We start from the raw sequence: 19,153 nt of genomic DNA on the forward strand, positions 1-19,153 counted from the left end.
GTTATTATAAGTGTTATAGATTAATATTATTTATGCTGCTTAAATGACAGAGAATTTTTGTCTTCTTATCTGAAAACCTGTTTGGATCCTAAAATGGATCTTGCGTATCTGTATCTTATCTTCCTGATTAACCCCACCCCATTACAGAGGTCTGAAATCCACCAGGTTTTTGCTGTAAGATGTCCAGAGACAGAAACAAAAGCTTCTTTGTTAGACAGAAATTTTGTGTGAATGAAAGAAAAGTGTGTAACATTTCTGTGATGGTTATTGACTCCAGCCTGATTCTTATCATCACACCAACACTTATTATCCAGATAAGGCCAGACCTCCAGGAATGCGGCAGAAAAAAAGTTGTGTGTATAACCTTTTTGAGCATGGAGCAATAAACAAAGATTTTAAGAGTATTCTTTACAGGACCAGGAATTTTTCTGTCTGTTTCAGTTAATGCAACAATCCACCAAAGAACCGTTTATTCGATAGATTTATTTATTTCTTATCCGAGTACGACACTTAATCTAAAATACACCAGCGAGCTGATGGATGGAAAGACAAAATAGAAAAGGATGTGAGAAAAGTAAAAAAAAAAAAACAAAGTCTGGTGGATGAATCCAGAAAGGGAGGATTGATGGAGGGATAAAAAAAAAAAAACCAATTGGCCAGAGTTTCCTCCCAGTAACTGTTTTCAATTTTAGAATTAGAATATCTCGACTCTCGAAGTGCCTGCCACTATCTGTTCCAGACATTATTTAGATTACTCTTTGAAACTGTCTATAAATTCAATACGTGTGCCAGTGCAACAAAAGCAGCATTTTTTTTTTTTTTTTTTATTGGGACATGATTCCTGTCAACAATCAAAAACCACATAAAACTTCCCACATGGTTGGAAACCATACAGACAGACTCTCCCGGGACGAAGCTGCTGCTGCAGTCTTCTCCGTCCATACCTCGGTTTACAGTGACGAGGCCAACGCTCGGTGTCGGAGCTGCCACCCAGCATTCAGGAGCCGTTCCTTCAGAGCTGCAGGAGCCTCGGAGCCGAGAGGAAGATGGACGACAGCGATCTCTCGGGTGTTTCCTAACGCTTTCCTCCTGGCCCTCAGCCTCACAGCTGTCTCTGCTGGATCTCTGCCCTCAGGCTCCCTGTCTGTCCATTCCTCCGCTTCTCAAATGACTATAACGGCTGGACTGCTCATGTGGATCACTCCACCGGCCGAACTCGAGCTCAGGGCGAAATGCAAAGTCACTTCCTTTAGAAATAAAACGACATGATCCGAAACTTCGAGAAACCACAGGCTGTATAAAAGTGGATGTGGACGCTGGGCCTGAAATGTGCTGTCCATCCAACGACCATCAGGGGGCGAGTGCACTGAATGTGAAAGAATTGTATTGAAGTCTATGGGAAAATGGCCATACTTCTCTATTACTTCAGTAATTACTTCACTGTTTATTGCCTCAGCAAACATTTTCCTCATGAGATTATGGTCTCAGTCTCTCGTTTCAATTCTTCAATCCAGCGTGATGTTCTTTTTTTTTAAAAAATGATGGTCAGGGGATGGATTAGGGGGCGCGGCTGCTGAGTGATTGAACCCTCAATCCTTTTCTATCCCACCTTATCCTTTGAATATTGTTTCAAACCTACACGGTGAGAACCAAATTGCAAACTTGAGGCTTCAGAACAGCAGCTCACAAACCAATGGGCAACACTTCCCTTTGCGATCAGCCCTGTCAGAGACACGTTGGTGTTTTCCCTCATTTGTCACTCATTACCACATAACGATTTATAATTGTTGTCTTTGGTAATGTGAAATAATAATCACAAGGACGACGCGTAGTGGGAGAAATCACTCAGGAGCCAGTGAACATTACCTAAGGATGGATCTCGCCGCACTCAATAATTTCCTGAGATTATTTTTCATTAGGGAGGCACACAGGCAAACACGGAGACAGAGAGGGGAACAATAACTGCCCCCGGCTGCAATCGAACCGGGGGGCTTTGGAGCTATGTGGTATGAAATCAAGGAGGGGGTTAGAGAAAGGAAGTGAGAATGGACAGAAGCGAAAGCAACGAGAAGAAAAACAGAAAAGAAAACTGAAAGGAACGGCGAGGTATCAGCCGTAATGAAGAAAAGACGGAGAGGTCTAAAGAGGAGAAAGGAAACGGGGAAGAGGAAAGGATAGTAAAAAAAAGAAGGAGCTAATGTTTGGGAGATGCTCAGCTGGAACGTAGATTGGACCTTTATAATTAGAATGTAATTATAATGCTGATGCTGAGATAGAAGGTGTGTGTTTGCTTTGATGTGGCACCAACACACACTCTGTCATTTTGACCCCTGTGCTGTACCACCCTGCTGACCGCTGTTACTATAATATAACCTGTGTATTCTACTGTGTGTGTGTGTGTGTGTGTGTGTGAGAGAGAGAGAATGAGCGAGGCGTGTTTGCTTTGCGTGTGGCCGTCACCTCAGATCTCGCTAGGTGGTAACTGCACCATTGGTGGGATCAACTGGACACGTGTGACTGTGTGTGTGTGTGAAACATAAGTACAAAAACACAAGTGCTATTTATATTTAATGTTTCTGGTCATGGCCGTGACCAGAAACATTAAAAAAACAAAACCAAACAAAACAAAAAACGTAGCGTGTCTTAAAATGGTGTCTTAAGACGTTGGTGATGATCTTTACAGGAGAACATCATCTCAAAAAGCCCCACCCACCACCAATCTGTTTTGTCTGTGTGCCATGGTTGTTGGATTTGTGAACACCTCCACTGTTTTCTAGCTTTGTTTTAAGACTGTAGCAGATTTAACAAAAAATTAGACTAAGATTAAACCTGCCAAGGCTCTCTCAAAACAAATACATTGATATGCAAATACGTGAGCATTTGTCAGAGGACAGAGGCCGGAGGTCAAGGTCGTGGAGACCCCACAAAAACATGGTTTTGCCCCTGTGAGTGGGAAATTCCAGTGTGGCCTTTAGGGACCTTCTTCAAATTTGGCACAAACCAAAGATGGAGTGATTAGATTTTGGTGGTTAAAGGTGAAAGGTCATGGTACATTTCACCTCATAAAATCCATTTCAGCCACAAACCACCACCCATTGGTTTGGTTTGTGAGCTGCGGAGGATTGAGGGCTGGATCTGAGCCGCTCTGTGCTTTCTTTGACAGATCAACATTTGTGTAAGCCACACCCTGATGCTTCACGGTCCACTTTCTTCTAAATGGGACTATAATCTTGAAAACTGACACTGAGACTATAAACTTAATGAGCTAATAAATCATTTGAGAAGTAGAACCATTTTCCCATTGACTTCAACAAAATCTTGCTTCTTTTTACAACCGGTCACCCCGTGATGGTAATTTGATAGAACGGAGGTTTAAGAGTCTCCAACATTGGCTTCACTTCACTTCATCTACAATGAGTCAAAGAGTTGCACACAAACGCTGTTGTTCAGTATGTTCAGTCTAAAAAAGGAGTGACTGCAGGAACGTCAGGTTGTGTTTACCACAACCTTCCAGAAACTGCTGCTGCTCTTCTGTCTGACAATTCACTTCATTTTTCTTCTCTTCTAGTTTCTGATGGCATCACCAACCTGTTGCTAGGTAACCACACCAACATGCTGCTGGTTTACCAGGACGTGACTCTGAAATGGGCGGCGCAGCTCCCCTTCGTGCCCGTGGCCGTTCGCGTCGCCAACTTCCTGTACGTACAGCCCTCGACAAAACAAACTGCACCTGATGTTACTGTTTCCTTAACACGAAGACAGAGATGTAGTTGAAGGAACGCAGACGGTCTGAGAAATAGTAGAGAAAGGTGGTGAGCTCATCTCTGGGACAAGATAAATAATTGTTTGTTTGTTGTGTTGATAACAGAAAATGCTTTGGTGTTATAGAGCATGTACACTATACAAGGTAAACACTACACACACTCTCAGCTATCAGCTTGTGAAATCCAGTGTGTTACCAGACGATGTCTTCCAGCTGGCCAATCAGAGGCAAGCAGGGAGGGGCCAGCTGTAGCCAATAAATTGTCTTTTCTCAGCACAACTCCAATCAAACCGCAATTTGATACAATTACAACGGAAAACACAAACATTGTTGAGAAATGATGTGGTTTCTGTGTGTGTGTGTGTGTGTGTGTGTGTGTGTGTGTGTGTGTGTGTGTGTTTAGATTCAGGAGATAATGTGTGTCTGCAGAGCTGTTTGGTTTAGTTTGAGGCTGTGTTGTTTTAAAGCACTTGATAGTCATCACGTTGTTCAGTGTGTTCAGTGTGTGTGTGTGAGACGAACACACACACATACTAATACACACAGGAAAAATCCACACAATGGCCCCAGTATTTTACTGTGACTATCTGTCTTTTACAGCCGTGCTCTCTGAGCCTTTTGAGGCTGTGTTAAATTTCATCACTTAAGCACAAAAAATGCATTAAATAAATTTGAAATCTCTCATCTGTCCACAAGAACTGACAAGGAATCAGTGACATAAAGGACAACGTGTTAATGCAAGTGTGAGACTCTGGATTCACACACCAGGTTTTTTTTTTTTTTTAAGTGTCTGCGAAGTGACACAGTCAGACTTTGTCGTGTCGTGTTTTATTAGCTTTTTAGGAAAAGCTAATACTGGGCCTGCAGTTATATCTTATTTACTTTCCCTTCTTAAATTACTTTAATAGGTGTAATACACAGGAGTGTGACTCACATCTGTAACAGCAGCTGCTCTGTGTGTCTCCTCATATTTATGATCAATGTTTCTCTCTCTCATGGGCCAAACTCATTTTCTCTGTGTGGGTTTGTGTGTGTGTGTGTGTGTGTGTGTGTGTGTGTGTGTGTGTGTGTGTGTGTGTGTGTGTGTGTGTGTGTGTGTGTGTGTGTGTGTGTGTGTGTGTGTGTGTGTGTGTGTGTGTGTGTGTCAGAGAGAGAGTTAGAGGGAGCTGCCATCGTGAATGTGTGCATGTTTCTGTTCCTGCTGTGGTCGAGTGTGTGTGTGAGAGAGTGTGCTGCCACACAACGAGACTAGAACTACACACTTATTCAACCAGTTAATACACACACACAAAAACTAGCATTTTGTTTCCCTCAATGCTCAAAACAAACTTTAAAGCTGTGAAAATGTTCCCAACATTTCCCTTCTTCTTCCTCTTCAGGGAGTTGAAGGGAGCGGTGGTCAGCCTGAGTTCAGAAGGCCACCTCCTGTGCTCATACATGGGCACAGATCCCTCCTTCTTCACCACGCCCAAGGTGGATGCCAGGGAGGCAGACTACGAGCAGGTGGACGCCGAGATGAAGAAGCTGCAGAAGGTCATCAGAGAGGTCACCAGGACTCAGGGTGGGAGGCCAAACAGCCTAACAGCTGATAAGATTACCAGCACATATATACTTTGTTTACTTTTTAAACAATTAACTGAAGTATTCTCTCTGGTAGTGAGATGTCAAAAATATCAAAGATTAACTGAGTTTCAAAGATTTATATTTAATTATTATATATATTTAATATTTTCAGTTTTTGTTTTTTTTTTTTTTTCATTGGCAACCATTTGGTTAAAATTTCAGACTTCAAACCGTCTGAAATAATCAACTAACTTCTATTAACGAGATATCAACGGAGAGCTACTGTAATAAAACTCTGTTGTTTTTTCAGACATCCTCCCTAAAACCGACACTGAGGAGGACCTGGTTGTTACGTCAGCCGTCTCCTCCAGTATGGACAGCCCTTCGGTAAACACACAATCACCGCACAATCACGCTTTTTCTCCCATCTGATGCACCAGATCCATCCATCATTTGTTTTTCCTCTGCCTACAGCAAGCTCTGATCCAAGACGCCGGCGGACTGCCCATCCCTTCAGTGACCGTACAGGTGAGCCGAGGTTCTGCACTGACGACCTGAATGTGTCCTCTCAGTCCTCCTGCGCTTGTTTTTTCCGTCTCACGTCACCGTCACTCTCTCTGTAGGTGAAGGTGAAGGCCGCCTCTGTGGTCCACTCCTCCAAACTGACTGTCGGCGTTCAGCCTCCTCTGGCCATCACTCAGGACCAGTTTGTCCTCGAACCCATGGGTCAGTCCTTGTGTGTCTGTGTTTGTGTGTGCATTTCTTTGAATTTGTTAACACTACATGCATTGTCAAGATTCTGAGACATTTTTCAATCACTCTGCAAAAAGAGGCAATAGATACACAAGAGAGTAACTACGATAAAACGATAAAACAGAATAATTAAAACTGACGTGTTTTAAAAGGAGGTTAGTCCCTTTTTCACTGAAGATCCTCTCTGGTTTTCCTTACTACATTTTTCTAATTCACTTCCATTTATTTGTGTGTTTTAGTGTATTGTGCGTGTTCATATTTCATGACGACACAAGACGTTAAAATGAAAGTTGTTGTGTTCGATCTGAAACTTTGAAAAACTTGTTGGCAATGGAAAAGGCTTGCACCTGTCACCTGTCTGGCCGCACTTTCCTCTGAGAGATAACACACAACACACAATCACAGATTCAAGTGTGTCAAGGAGAGTCCAGCTCTGTTTGAGGAACTCCAACAGATCTGTGTGACAGATGTGTTTTTATCCGTTTGCACAGCAGTGCCTTCTTGATTTTTTTTTTTTTTTTTCTTTCAAACTATTCACCAGTCAGTATTTTTATAGTTTAGTGGTGGTGGATTTTTAAGAAGCTGCTCCAGGCTGGAAAAATTTTTTATAAATGATGAATTGTATTGAGAAATACAATTGAAAGTGTTTCATTCCTGAGTGTTGTGGTGCAGCTGGTTTTGTGTAAGATCTTTCATCATCTGATGTCAACAATCACTTTTGTTTTTCCAGCCTTTCTTTTTCACTCTCTCTCTCAATCACACAGACACACACACCCATTTATGAAACACACACATTTTTTTCAGCTTTTCTTCTCTCCCTCATCATGTCCTCCTCCATGCTCTGAACACACAGGCAGCGGTTGACTGAGTGAGTGCGAGGTGTGAGTCTGGCTCTATTTGCTCAGCTCTTATCAGCCTTTCCTCTGTGTGTTCTGTCGTCTGTTGGTTGGGGAGAATCGGTCACCTCGACCAGACGCCGCTACCTTTTGATCTGAAGCGCCAAGACACAAAGCACACACAACCTTACATCCCCAAACACAGATATCTACTGTTGGCTCGTTAAAAGGACATCACCCATCCGGTAACACAATGTGCACTATTCGCTTTGAGCTGTTACACAACTCTGCAGGCTTCCTCCGTTCGACTCAGTAGAAATTCAAGTGGGGATTTACAGACTCTGTAATGCCGACCAGTTAGAGGAGGCGTTTATCACAGGCTCCTTATGATGCCACGATAACGCACTGCGTCCCCATCTGCAGCCCCATTGGGAGGGAAATTACTGGCGGTGCTGGTGCCTTGAACTGCCTGTTGGTCCACATATGGGGTGGATCAACACCTGCTGGCTGTTTTCGATGGAAACGCCAAACATACAGACGCAGAAGGCTTAAAAACTTTACAAAATTAAAAAATTATGATTACCCTGACTACAAAAGCATGTTTTAAACACTTAAAAAGGCTCTAAAATAGAGATGAAATCCATTTTCTTTGAATTATGGTTAGAAAGAAATATTTTTATTGTCTTGCATACACGACACAACTTGTGACTTCTAGGAATTGCCGCAGTAAATTTAACTTAATTTAAACTAGTTACATCTTCAGGAACATTATTTTACCCAACACGACTTGTTTGACAACATCGTTCTCTTGTAATTGAAAATTCATCAATCACTGGATATAAATGATGGTCAGAATTATTTAATATGAAGTTCAATGTAGAAAAAAGCTTCAGGTTGCATTACCAGGACACTGAAGTTATTTTTATTGCCATTTTTTTCAGACACAGAAGTTGGATGAGCACCAGAGAAATGAAATTTTCTCCTTTAAAACGTATCCCTACATTTGCTGAAGCCGCCATCCATCACAAATGAACGCTCACTCAGTTTCTCGAGAGAAACCCGTTTAGATTGTGAATTTATGATTTCAAGATGTGAGCCCGGTTCTCATGCGAGTCGAGCAGCATCCATTCAATCTGAGCCCTGAATCAAATTGACCACCGCTTTCCCATGATTCATGACGCGTCTGTGCAGAAATGTAATGCATTTTACCACAGTGCATTCTTATCTGTAATATACTGCACGTGAACTTCACAGCTGTTAATGCAAACATGATGCACTTTTTGCACCACGTGCACAGGTATGTCTCCTGTACATTTCCCCCTTCCTGTTTTCTTTTCATGCAACTTAAATTTCACTATTTTGACATTTAAACTGTAGATTTTCTGCGTTCTATACTGCTGAAACACATGCAGCGTGTTTATATGTATCTACTCTAAACAGATGTTATGTTTACAAGAAAATAACCATCATACACATGAGAAACCTGTCATTGGGGCAGATTGTCTTCATTTCCAAGGGCAACCACAAAGTCTCTGCTTTGAAACAGCAGCCAGTGCTCCCACTGGGAATTGTGGTATTTTTGTTCTACCACTATTTTCTGCTGTGGCCTGTTGAAAACAGTCAACAGTGAGCATTTATTACTTTTTCCGACACTTTTAAGGTGTCAGTATATCTTACAGGGTATGGTAACACACTGTACGCTACGGCAGCACAATATACAAAATATAAAAAGTAAAAATCATTTCACAATTTTCCCTGCAGATATTGCAATATGTAGTTTGAGTTGGAATGAAGGTTTTCTAATTTAAAAAAAAAAGGACTATGATTTGTTGATTTTGTTCTTGTTCCAAACAAGCATGTTCCCTCGTGTTGTGGGAGTGTGATTTGTAGTCTGGGGCGTCTCTGCAGCACCGTAATGCTTGAGGTGCTAACAGTAATTAAACAGATTAAATTTTATTTATTGTCCCTGAGGGCCGTTTCTGGTTTGCCCCAGTAGCCACCACCACCACGGCTCATCATAAATAAAGGAAAAGCAATAAACAGATACATGAAACTCAGAATGAACTGAGAATCGACAACTAGGCCAACGAGTAGTGTGATAATCTGACAGCTGACGGAGAAAATGAGCTCAGATCTTTTTGATTTGATCCTTCCAGTGAAGGTAGACCTCCTTCCTAAACGCAGGAGAGGATGATTTAGCCGTTGCAGTGGGCCATACTGTGATTTGCACTGTATTTCCAGTATAATTGTGCCGCTCTTCTGTACATTAGACATGCACGCCGACCATGAACTATTTCCTTATGTATTACGTCACCAATAACCTCGAAAAACTCTTAAGATGAAGAAAAATTTGATCTTGGAAGGATTTTTTTTAATGCGAGCAGCGATAGCTTTAATGTTCGAATCAACAATGAAAAGTGTGAAAAAAGAACCCTCTTCTCTGCAGTTCTGAGTTTCTCTTCCTGGCAGCAGCTCCCAACAATTCACTGTTTATATGGAAGATGAGAGGCTGTGACTCACTGCTCCATCACATTTGCACCACTAAAGAGGTGCTTTGTTTACACGAGCCTTGGGTCGCGGTCAAACGGGTCAAATTCAGAAGCCTCTCTCGAGCAGACACTCAGACAGTTCCATAGTTACACACCCAAGTCATTCAAACACTTTACATCCATAACCATGGATACATCAGCACAAACACGTGTACGTCACCAACTTCCTGGTTAAATATAGACACACGCTCAGTGAGGTAGCTGCATGCGTGCGTGTGTCCGTCTTATGGTTGTGTAGACACATCAGATTTAAACCTTCGTTGTGACAACACTTTGGTTGTCAAAACTTCAAAGGTATGCCTTTTTTTTCAGGTTGGCATCAGTTAGCTTTATGTTTGGTTAAAGGACTTCTGCCAGATAAAATTGCCCTTTTTGTCGACTTAGTCGGGTGAGCCGAGAGATCAAATGCCTGTTTCTGGTTAATGCAGAAAGATTCAATGTCTGTAGGAATCATCTTTATAATGTTCTCAGACACTTAGAATAATAATATGAACATGCCACTGGCAAAAACAAACACTTAATTAACGTACTTTGACGATAGTTTCAATCATTTAAATGTGAATTCAAAGTACTCTAAGTTTAGCCTAAAAACGTATGTATTACATACAACACCCCCCTTGTATTGAACATCAATCTTACACAAAATGGAAGCCACATTCATCCGTTCACAAAGTCTTTTCTACAAACACTGCTGCCTCTAGCCCAGGCTGATGGCAGAGGCAACCGGGGTTCAGTGGTCTACAGTGATCTCTGCGGTCAGAGACGATGATGAAGAAGTAGGATTAGGGTTGTGGTTAAAATTCAGCGTGACGGTTGGCTGAGAAACTGTAAGGTTTTACGGTTAGACTGTAAATATAACCTTCACCAAATAAGACAAAGATAGAATCGACTAAAGATTAAAATAACATCCATCAGATATATTCCTTTAAAAACTAAAGGATAAAGAAGAGAGGGAAGCGTCCTTACAGCCAGAGAAAGCCCAATGTGTGTGTCTGTGTGTGCGTTTATGCCAAACTCTTTTGTCTTCCTGCACACAAAAAATCTGGCGTTTTGCCTTTCAACAGTCAATCAACAGCGAAACATGAGCCACCACGCACGCAAACACACACACACACACACCCACACACTCTTTGTCTTTTTCTGTCTTTCCCACCTAAGTGTAGCCTCGCTGGTCTGCTTTGGCCCAGATTGGCCTGGCTCAGCTCTGAATCCACAGGACCACCGTGGCTGACCTTCGTGGTCATTTGGCCCCGAACCAGGTGTTTCACATCCGTTACAGTCCTGGAAAAATTAGGAAAAAATAAATTAATGGAGGCTGTGCTGGTTTTAATGAATGTGGGGACTTGGCTCAGAGGAGGAGCTGGAGTCCAGAACAGTTCTCCTCCGGTTTATGGATTGCAGGTGAGGTTGCTGTAGATGGAAAAGCTGTATTTAAGTATCGTATGGACGGTGATATGAACCATGCAGGCTATCATGAGTAAAAATACAAAACAATAACAAATGACTTCCAATAGTTTCCATCGCTGCAGTAGAAACATTGCACTCTGCCAGAACCAGAGAATTTCATCCAAAAAGCCGAAGGGATTTTTACATCGGCCTCTAACTTATGGTTTGATTTAGCTCCGACCTCCTCCGCCGTTTTGAAGCTTCAAGTTTATAAATTGGCTGCTGCCATCTTGGGTTTTTTTTTAAACCATATTTGGAGAAGAAGTTGGAGCTGAGGAGGAGTGAGGTCTTCACTTATCAGGCCTGTAGTCTACATCCACTTTTATAGACGGTCTAAGTTGGAACCTTGTCCATTTTTTTGTGTGTCAAAGTCTGTAAGTTTGAAAACTCTGATGGTTTTGTAGTTTCGCTGAAGAAGAATAAGAAAGAGGACTTCCTTCAAACCATAGAAAACAGCAGAATCTACAGTAGGTCTCAGTCAGGACTCCCACCCGACATGTGGGCCATTTCACCTAATTTCAACCATCTAAGGCGTTCTCCTCCATTCTCCTTGAGGGCGGCAGTGTGAATCATAAAAGTCTGATCTGTGGCTCCTTTGCTGGATATCACATCATCCTCCTCTCTGTCACTGTTTCTGTAATAAGTCTGAGGACTGTAGCTGCATAAAGGAGGGAGACGTAAAGCACTTCATTCCTACAGCGTGATATCAGACCGTGATGATGAACGGCTGAAGTACATGTAGAAGTTTTGAAGCTGCAGTGAAGATCTGGCTGTGGCAGAGAGAGAAGAAAGATAATAGTTAATAACAGCACATGTTTTTACTCCTGGAAGTCATTTAAAGTGATGTACTCAATTCAACATGTGAGACATAATGTGGTTGTTGCTGTTGAAAGGACCCGGTCTGAGCCTGGAGGGGTGGATGCTGTTTGTCCACCCAGCAGACCCTGAACCCGTTACAATAAAACATTTGAGTTTTTCATATTGTTAGATCATCGGTCTTTTATTAAGAATAAAGATGCATTTCATTCTTAGAGCATTTTTTTTTCTGGTAAACCCAGAACTTTGCCCTGATGTCATCTGATGACACATTTAGTTTTTTTATTTTAGATTAAAAACAAAAGAGAATGAAAGGAGCAGATACGGGCAGCAGTGACTGAGCTACAGGTGTTGTTGTAAAATCTGGCAGCAATTTCGAGAAACACTCCACTGCGAAGCCAAAGAAGATGTGCTCTGTCTGTTTTATCTCTTCGTGCACTTTCTCTGACTTTCTCACCTGCCCAGTTTCTCCGTTGCATCTTGACACACACACACACACGCACACATGCACAATGTGAATTTCATCTCAAGCTTATTTCCACAAGTCTTTGCACAGATTTGTCACAAAGCACTTTATATAAAACAAAGGACAATAAAAGTGATGTATCGTGTGTGTTTGTGTGTGCACGTGCTGTTCGGTGTAGAAGAGGAGGGGAGGTAGCGCCTCCTGACTTTTATTGTTATTCCAGTTTTTATTCGTCTCAGATGGCGGCTCAATCCCCCGTTCGCCACACACTGCCTCCTTTGTTCTGTCTCTCCCTCCTTCCCTTCCTGTCTCTACCCTTTTCTCTTTTCCTCCATCTCCTTACCTTTTCCTCTCTCTGCTTCCTGTCTTTCATTTGTCACGCTGCGCTGTGATGTCTTCATTTCTCCGTCTCTGCTCACTCCTCCTTCAGTCTTTCACGTTTCCCCCTTCCTCTGCCTCCTGCCTTCTGCTCCTCTTCATCAGTCATTCAAACATTATGGATTTAATATGTTTATTCTGGTACATTTCAGTATTTTTGTCTCATATTGGTATGGAATTGGGCTTACCAGACTGGCGTCACATAGAAACTGGTTTTCTCTTTAGCTTCAATCATGCCTGTCCATGTCCGTGAATGCATGAATGTGTATTTAAATGGGTGATATGTTCAGTTAATTGTTGAATGAACCATTTCACCACAACTTGATCCATTTTTCATGTTTTTTTTATATATATATATATATCAGTGGAGCCAGCTGACCAAAGCTGCCATGTTTCTATGTTCCATTACCACCTAAATTGATTTTCGCCATTAGTGCGTACTGGCCTGCTTAAGCTTTGACGGTTGGGTTGCCAAACCATCATCCTCATCATCATACATCATGTGGAGCTCTAACCAAAACATCCAACCCCAGAGTTTTGAAAGTAAAACTGGCTTCAGCACAGAAGACATTTTGTCTCCAAGTGAAGATCTAGTTAGTTTAAAGACGGACCCTACGCGGTGATCCGACCTGTTCCTGACCTGCAGGGGTCAAAGGTCTGCATTTAACACCACACTGATGGTCACCTCAGATTCCCCAGTTTGCCTCTGGACATGACTAGATCTGCGATTACATACACAAATTTGCACTTTCGCACAAGTAAACCAGTGGCAGACCATGAATGTCTCCAAACAATTTAACCTTCCAGATTTGTTTTCCTCTCAATGTTTTGCTTTTTTATATCATTTGCACATGGCAAAGAAAAGACAGACACACAAGAACTCACATGTGGTCTTTCCCAATCTCCTTGTGCCGTATAGATCCCCATCTCCAGCCCTCTTGACCTGTAACCTCCTCCAAACAGTCAGTAGTGGCTTTAACCTGAGCTGTCAGTTGCTATAACCTGAGCCCTGAGGGCACACAGCCACTTCTCCCAGCCGTCCTCTGTGTTCAGAAGTCCGATGGATGCTGGACGTAAAGTGCGTACCCGCGTGAAATAAGAAAAATATTGCATGTATCAGTCTTTGCCATTAAAAAGGCATAAAATGATCTCGGTGCTCAGAAAATGTTCCCCTCCACCTCTTTCCACTTGATGACACTAAAAATCGTTTTTGCAGTTATTTATTTTCGCGTCGTAAAAATCAAAAACAAGAATAAAAAAAAAATAAATGTTGCTGGATGGCAGCAAGGTGACTCAGTGTTTAAGCAGGAATATATAACGTGTGCATGATTGATAAAGGGAGTTGGAAGCCAGAGACATGCAGGTTGAGTTAAATGGCGACTCCAAATTGTCTGCGAGCGTCGGCCCCGTGATGGACTGGCTGCCTCTGTGACCCCGCACGAAACGAGAGAGAATAATCAATATTTGTATCACAACAAATGAGAGAGGGAAAAAAATGCAACAATGTGAAAGGGAGGTTGTTTTTTTTTTTTTTTTTTTTTTTTTCCAGCTCTTCTCCTCTTCAGGTCAGGTGTTCCTGACCTGGCTCGCTCCTGCTGCTCTGACAGTGTCAAAGAGCCTTAACTGAAGGAGAAAGAACGCTGGACTCATGAGGTGGCGTGAAGTGACTGCAAATGAATGTTAGTTCCTCAACAGATGGAAAGCGCTTTATAAATAAATGTATTATTATTATTATTAATAGCGTTTTGTTCAGAACTGGTTTCGTCTGTCTGAAAGTGCCCAAAGAAAGATTCATCATTCATTTAAAAGGGCGACAAACGATGACGATAACGTTGCTTAGTGGATATTGTTTTTTGTTTTTTTTTTTGTTTTTTTTTTCCAGGTGCACACAAAGCATAAATATTATAAATAGCTATAGAAGTGAAGTCCCTGAGAAAGTAAAAGAGAGAGGGGAAATACAGGATGAAAATCAGAGTGGTGTTCCCGCCTTCTCTTAAAAGGAAATGGAGGGAGGAACCTGAGGATAAATAAGGTGTAAAGGCAATGAAAAGGTGGCAGAAAGCTATAAAAACAGACCTGCGGAGGATGACGAGAAAAGTCCTAGACGCAGAAAAGTTTAGAAAGGGGAGGGGAAGCTGAGTTAAAGGAGTGGGGGGATTTCAGGCTCCTTTGTGGAGTTTGTTTTGGTTGGCAGCGGTGTTAATGGGTTAATGTGACTGAGAACACTGGGACCAGTCTGAACAGTCTCACTGGGTCGGACCTCCGGGTCACAGAGACCCACACGTTACCTGGAGCTCACACGTTGGGCTTCCACAGCGGCAACCCTGACCTGTCCAGATGTGCCCGAACGTATGATGACAAGCCGAAGAGAAAAGAGACAGAGAAAGAGAGAGGAGGAGGAGGAGGGATCGCTTGGTGTCCTCTTTGGTGTTGTTTGTTGCTCTTAATGGGCCTGGGAACACTTAAAGCACTTTAACCAGTCTGACCAGCGTGACCTCCAGGGCTCAGGGGTTAAAAGCCTTCTGCTGACAGACTGGACGGGCAGGGAGGGAGGTTGGATAGAAGGAAGAAAGCAGGGACGTGGTGGGATGGAGGAGGCAAAGGTGAAGAAACTGAAAGCACATGAGGAGAAGGATGGAATGTGTTTATCACAGACTGAGTGTAGATTATTACAGGTCCCGGTAAATACAGAGATTTACCAAGAGAACCCCAAAAACCCCATTTTTATTTCATTTAAGCTGATTAGGACACTGTGATGTATTCATACAAACTGAAATTATAGCTATATTTATCTATGCAAAGAAATACTCCAAACCACAGCCAGAATTTGAATTTAAATATCATTACTCAGATTTCTGTGGGAGATAATAACTGTCATCATCACCGTGATGTCACTCGTTGGTTTGTGCACCTTGAAGCCTCCAGTTTATAGCATGTATCAGGGAGAAGTCGGAGTCAGTCGCTGTTGTTATGATTATATATATTTGAAATTTTCAGTCTAGTGTTTTGGCTTCATTGCAACAATCTGATGCGATTCTATTCCTTCTTCATTTGTCGTTTAAATTTTAAAAATATTTGCAGAAATTAAAGATTCAGACAGAGTCAGTCGGTGAATCGCTGCGTCAGGTCTCGACAGAAGGACAGAGGGAGAGACGAAGATGAGGAGGGAGAAAATGAAAGGATGTTTGCGGAGGATGAGGAGCGTGGGAGAGGGAGGAAGGAGAGGAGACGAGCAGAGAGAGGGGAGGTTGTTGCTGTCAGAGCGTCTGACAGAGAGGAGAGAAAGTCTCTGTGCTTTTCATCATTTATCTTCGGGGTCGTCGTCTCTCTTTCCTTCTCCTCTCATCTCACTTTGTCTCCTCCTGCTGTGTGTTTCCTCTGGATGTGTATGTTTGTACAGTGATTTTCATTTAGAAGTACTTTCACACACACACTTCTCTGTCCCCTTTTTTTATTTAACTGTACACACACACACACACACTCACACACTCACACACACATACTTGAGGATCAGTCACCTGTAACAGGTTGAGCTCAGGAACATCACGCCCCATTACACCACCATACCGCCCTGTGTGTGTGTGTGTGTGTGTGATTTCATGAAGCCATTAGCTGTAATATATCCTTTCCTCTCTGTGTGTATTTGATCCCTGCTTTTTCTCTCCAGCTTGTTTACTCTCTCTCTCTCTCTCTGTTAGTTTTGGGGTATTTTGAGGGAAGCTACAAGTCATCGCCCCCTTTCCCATGCTATATGTAACGCCAGTGTTGTGTGTTTGTGTGTGCACACTTGGATTGAGCCTGAAGTTCTGCTTCGTTTTGTTAATCCTCTGTCCTCACCTTGCCAGGAGATGTTTTGTGTAATCACTGCTGTGTGTGAACATTTGGTTGTATGTGTGTGTGTACATTAAGGAGTCTAGTTAGTCCTGGGTTTGCTGCATCCTGTCCTGTCCACACCTCCAACATGCTGACTCCTCAAGTGTGTGTGTGTGAGTGTGTGAGAGAGTTTCATCAGCTGCTCTGGTTCTTTAGCATCCTTCAACGTCTTTCTTTAAAGAGAGTCTGAAACTTTTTTCTACCTTTAGGAAAAAAAAAAAAAAAAAAATATATATATATATATATATATATATAGACACATACACACATATATATCCAACAACATTTGTAATAACACAGATCCCTGAAAGGGGAACTCCATTTAGTGTTGCACAATTGTGAGACTCACCAGAGACAGATTTCAGATTTCACATGTGATCCGGAGTAGAGGTCAACCTTTTGTCCCGAGTTTGGATCAAGTAGAGAATCTTCCGCTCTCTTTCATGCAACTTGATGAGGCGAATAAAACCTGATCCAAGACACTCTTTCATTGTATTTAGACCAAAGCTGTCAGCTCCACAGTTTTTTGACTGATCTGGTTAAAAAATACAACAAATTTTAGGGAAACAGCCAGAGAAACCAAATCTTTTATCCTGATGATTCAGTTTCTGAATGCAGACAGACTTCTCTGTGGACTGAGACCTTGATGAAACAGCTGCTCTTGGTTGAACATTAATGCAGTGAAAGTATCAAAGACCACAAGGACATCTACATTTAGACAACATATGATTGTATAATCGTTGTGTTTTATTTATTTTTTTTTCCAATAAATGCAGAGATATTTCACTGATATAATTTTAGCTCTTTTGGGCTTCATCTCAGCAAAGTTATTTCATGCCATGCTCCACAGAGGGTTAGAGAAAAACTGATGGTTACCCAGAAGTGTTAATATTTATTTGTTTTCTCTCTTCAGCTGTTGGCTCCTCCACAGTTGTGGCTTTTTCGGCTTTCCTCAACGGCCGCTATCCGCCCGCCGATCTGACCGGAGACATCACTGTGTCCTACAGCTCGCCAACAGGTACAAAATGTGACACATTCAAACGGGTCCAATCAAAATCAGGCAGTGTGACATCTTTTTTCCCCCCACCGGTCGTAATAAGCTTCTGTCAAAAATGTTTTCTCTACCGTTCACTTGTTGATCACAACGTCTGTTTTTGTTCAGTAGTGCTGTTAACATGCATACATGTAGCCTCTGTGACGCTGCTGTAACATTTCAGCATCTCATTCAGCTGTTGTATGCCGGAGGTGATGTGTAGCATTATTTTGAAGATTTAGATTTAGTAAATATATAAACCTGGAAAAAGATTTGCTAACTGGCTTTAAATCAGAATTAACAGTGAAATAGGCCAAAGGTCACACACATTGGCATCCTCATGAGGTTGGAAATGATTGAAAATGGTTGTATAATGGCTAAATAACTGTACTTAATGAAATAGATTTAAGATAAATGCTCAGAGAAGCCGAATCCTGTCACGTTGGATGGTGGTTCCAGGTGGGTGGGTCTCGGTGCTGTTGTTTTGTTGTGACATCACAAAGTCACAGAAGTTCCGATGGCCGGTTTGAAGGCTCCGTTTGTGAATTTCTTCTGTGACCCTTTCTCTTTGGACTGAGACCTTTTGACACTTTCACCGTATTAATCAGAACCATTAGAGGTCCGGTGTTGTACATCCGAGGCAGCACTTACATACACGTAGGAATGATCGCCTCACTGCTGTCTGTGGTGAAGGCTGCAAATTATTTACAGTGTGAAACTATTCTTTCAGTTAAACACCCGAGTTTCTGTGAGAACATTAGCATTAGAGTAAATGTCATTATGAACATCTCATCCATTATATCCACTGTAACGCCGCTGAGCACCAGCTGCTAACAGATCGCTGACTTGACGTAAGGATATCTGGGCTCTTTCCAAACCAACCCAGTTCATCCCCCTCCTGCTCCCTCCAGGCATCTGCTTCCCAGCCCAGCAATATTTCTGGAAGATATTACTTTCCCCTCACAAACCAACAAAACCGCTCTTTATTTCAAATGTCACAGACCTTCTTTTTTTAAAAATACCGATTTCAGCATTCGTTTAAAAAGCAGCTTATGAAAAAAAAAAGGATCCATGTTTTCATGCTATTGTTTCCCTTGGATTACATTTGCTTTGGCAAGCTGTTGGTGGAATGGTTTCCCCTCCCCAGAAGCAAGTTTAATGTGAAATGTCTGGAAATATTAGGAAGTGTTTCTTTTTTGTGGAGCTTTATTGTGATGCTATAAATAGCTGAAAATAAGGAGTCTGGAGTATTTCAATGAGCCTTGGAAGCCAGGCAGCTGGGGGAGATTGTGTGGGGGTACGGTATCATGTTTTGGAAAGGACCTGTTAGATTGGAGGTAAAATTAGAAGTTTATTGCACAAGAAGGTGCAAAAAGAGACACAATAGGATGAAAAAAAAAAACAATACAGGCGATTCAGATGACGGGAATCTGCAAAGGAGACGAGTGAAAAGTGAATGTAGCTTTGTGAAGCAAAAAGAAAATAGAGGTCTTTTAAAATAAAATAAGAGGAGGGCAGAAAGCAGAGGTATGCCAGGGAGAGTGGTGTTTTATAAGGTGTGGACCTGATGAACTAAAGAGACGACTTATAAAGCAATCTGGGAGCATAAGTGAGGTCTGGCACCGACGTCCTGTCCAAAGGGTTACGTTAGGTCAGGGATCTGTGCAGGACTTGGAC

The 19,153-nt window shown here is 42.1% G+C and overlaps 1 protein-coding gene across 2 annotated transcripts in view; it reads left to right on the forward strand.

The window, feature by feature from the left end:
* bbs9 (Bardet-Biedl syndrome 9) overlaps nt 1-19,153 on the forward strand; it is a 131,571-nt gene that overhangs the window by 18,564 nt on the left and 93,854 nt on the right. For both annotated transcript variants that reach the window (XM_029504375.1, XM_029504374.1), the window contains exons 9-14: nt 3,569-3,698; nt 5,143-5,324; nt 5,637-5,713; nt 5,801-5,854; nt 5,950-6,052; nt 17,357-17,461. In XM_029504375.1, the coding sequence (XP_029360235.1) occupies nt 3,569-3,698; nt 5,143-5,324; nt 5,637-5,713; nt 5,801-5,854; nt 5,950-6,052; nt 17,357-17,461 (651 nt within the window). The remainder of the gene's footprint in view (nt 1-3,568; nt 3,699-5,142; nt 5,325-5,636; nt 5,714-5,800; nt 5,855-5,949; nt 6,053-17,356; nt 17,462-19,153) is intronic.

This window comes from Echeneis naucrates, chromosome 6 (assembly GCF_900963305.1).
Source record: "Echeneis naucrates chromosome 6, fEcheNa1.1, whole genome shotgun sequence".
Lineage (NCBI taxonomy): Eukaryota > Metazoa > Chordata > Actinopteri > Carangiformes > Echeneidae > Echeneis > Echeneis naucrates.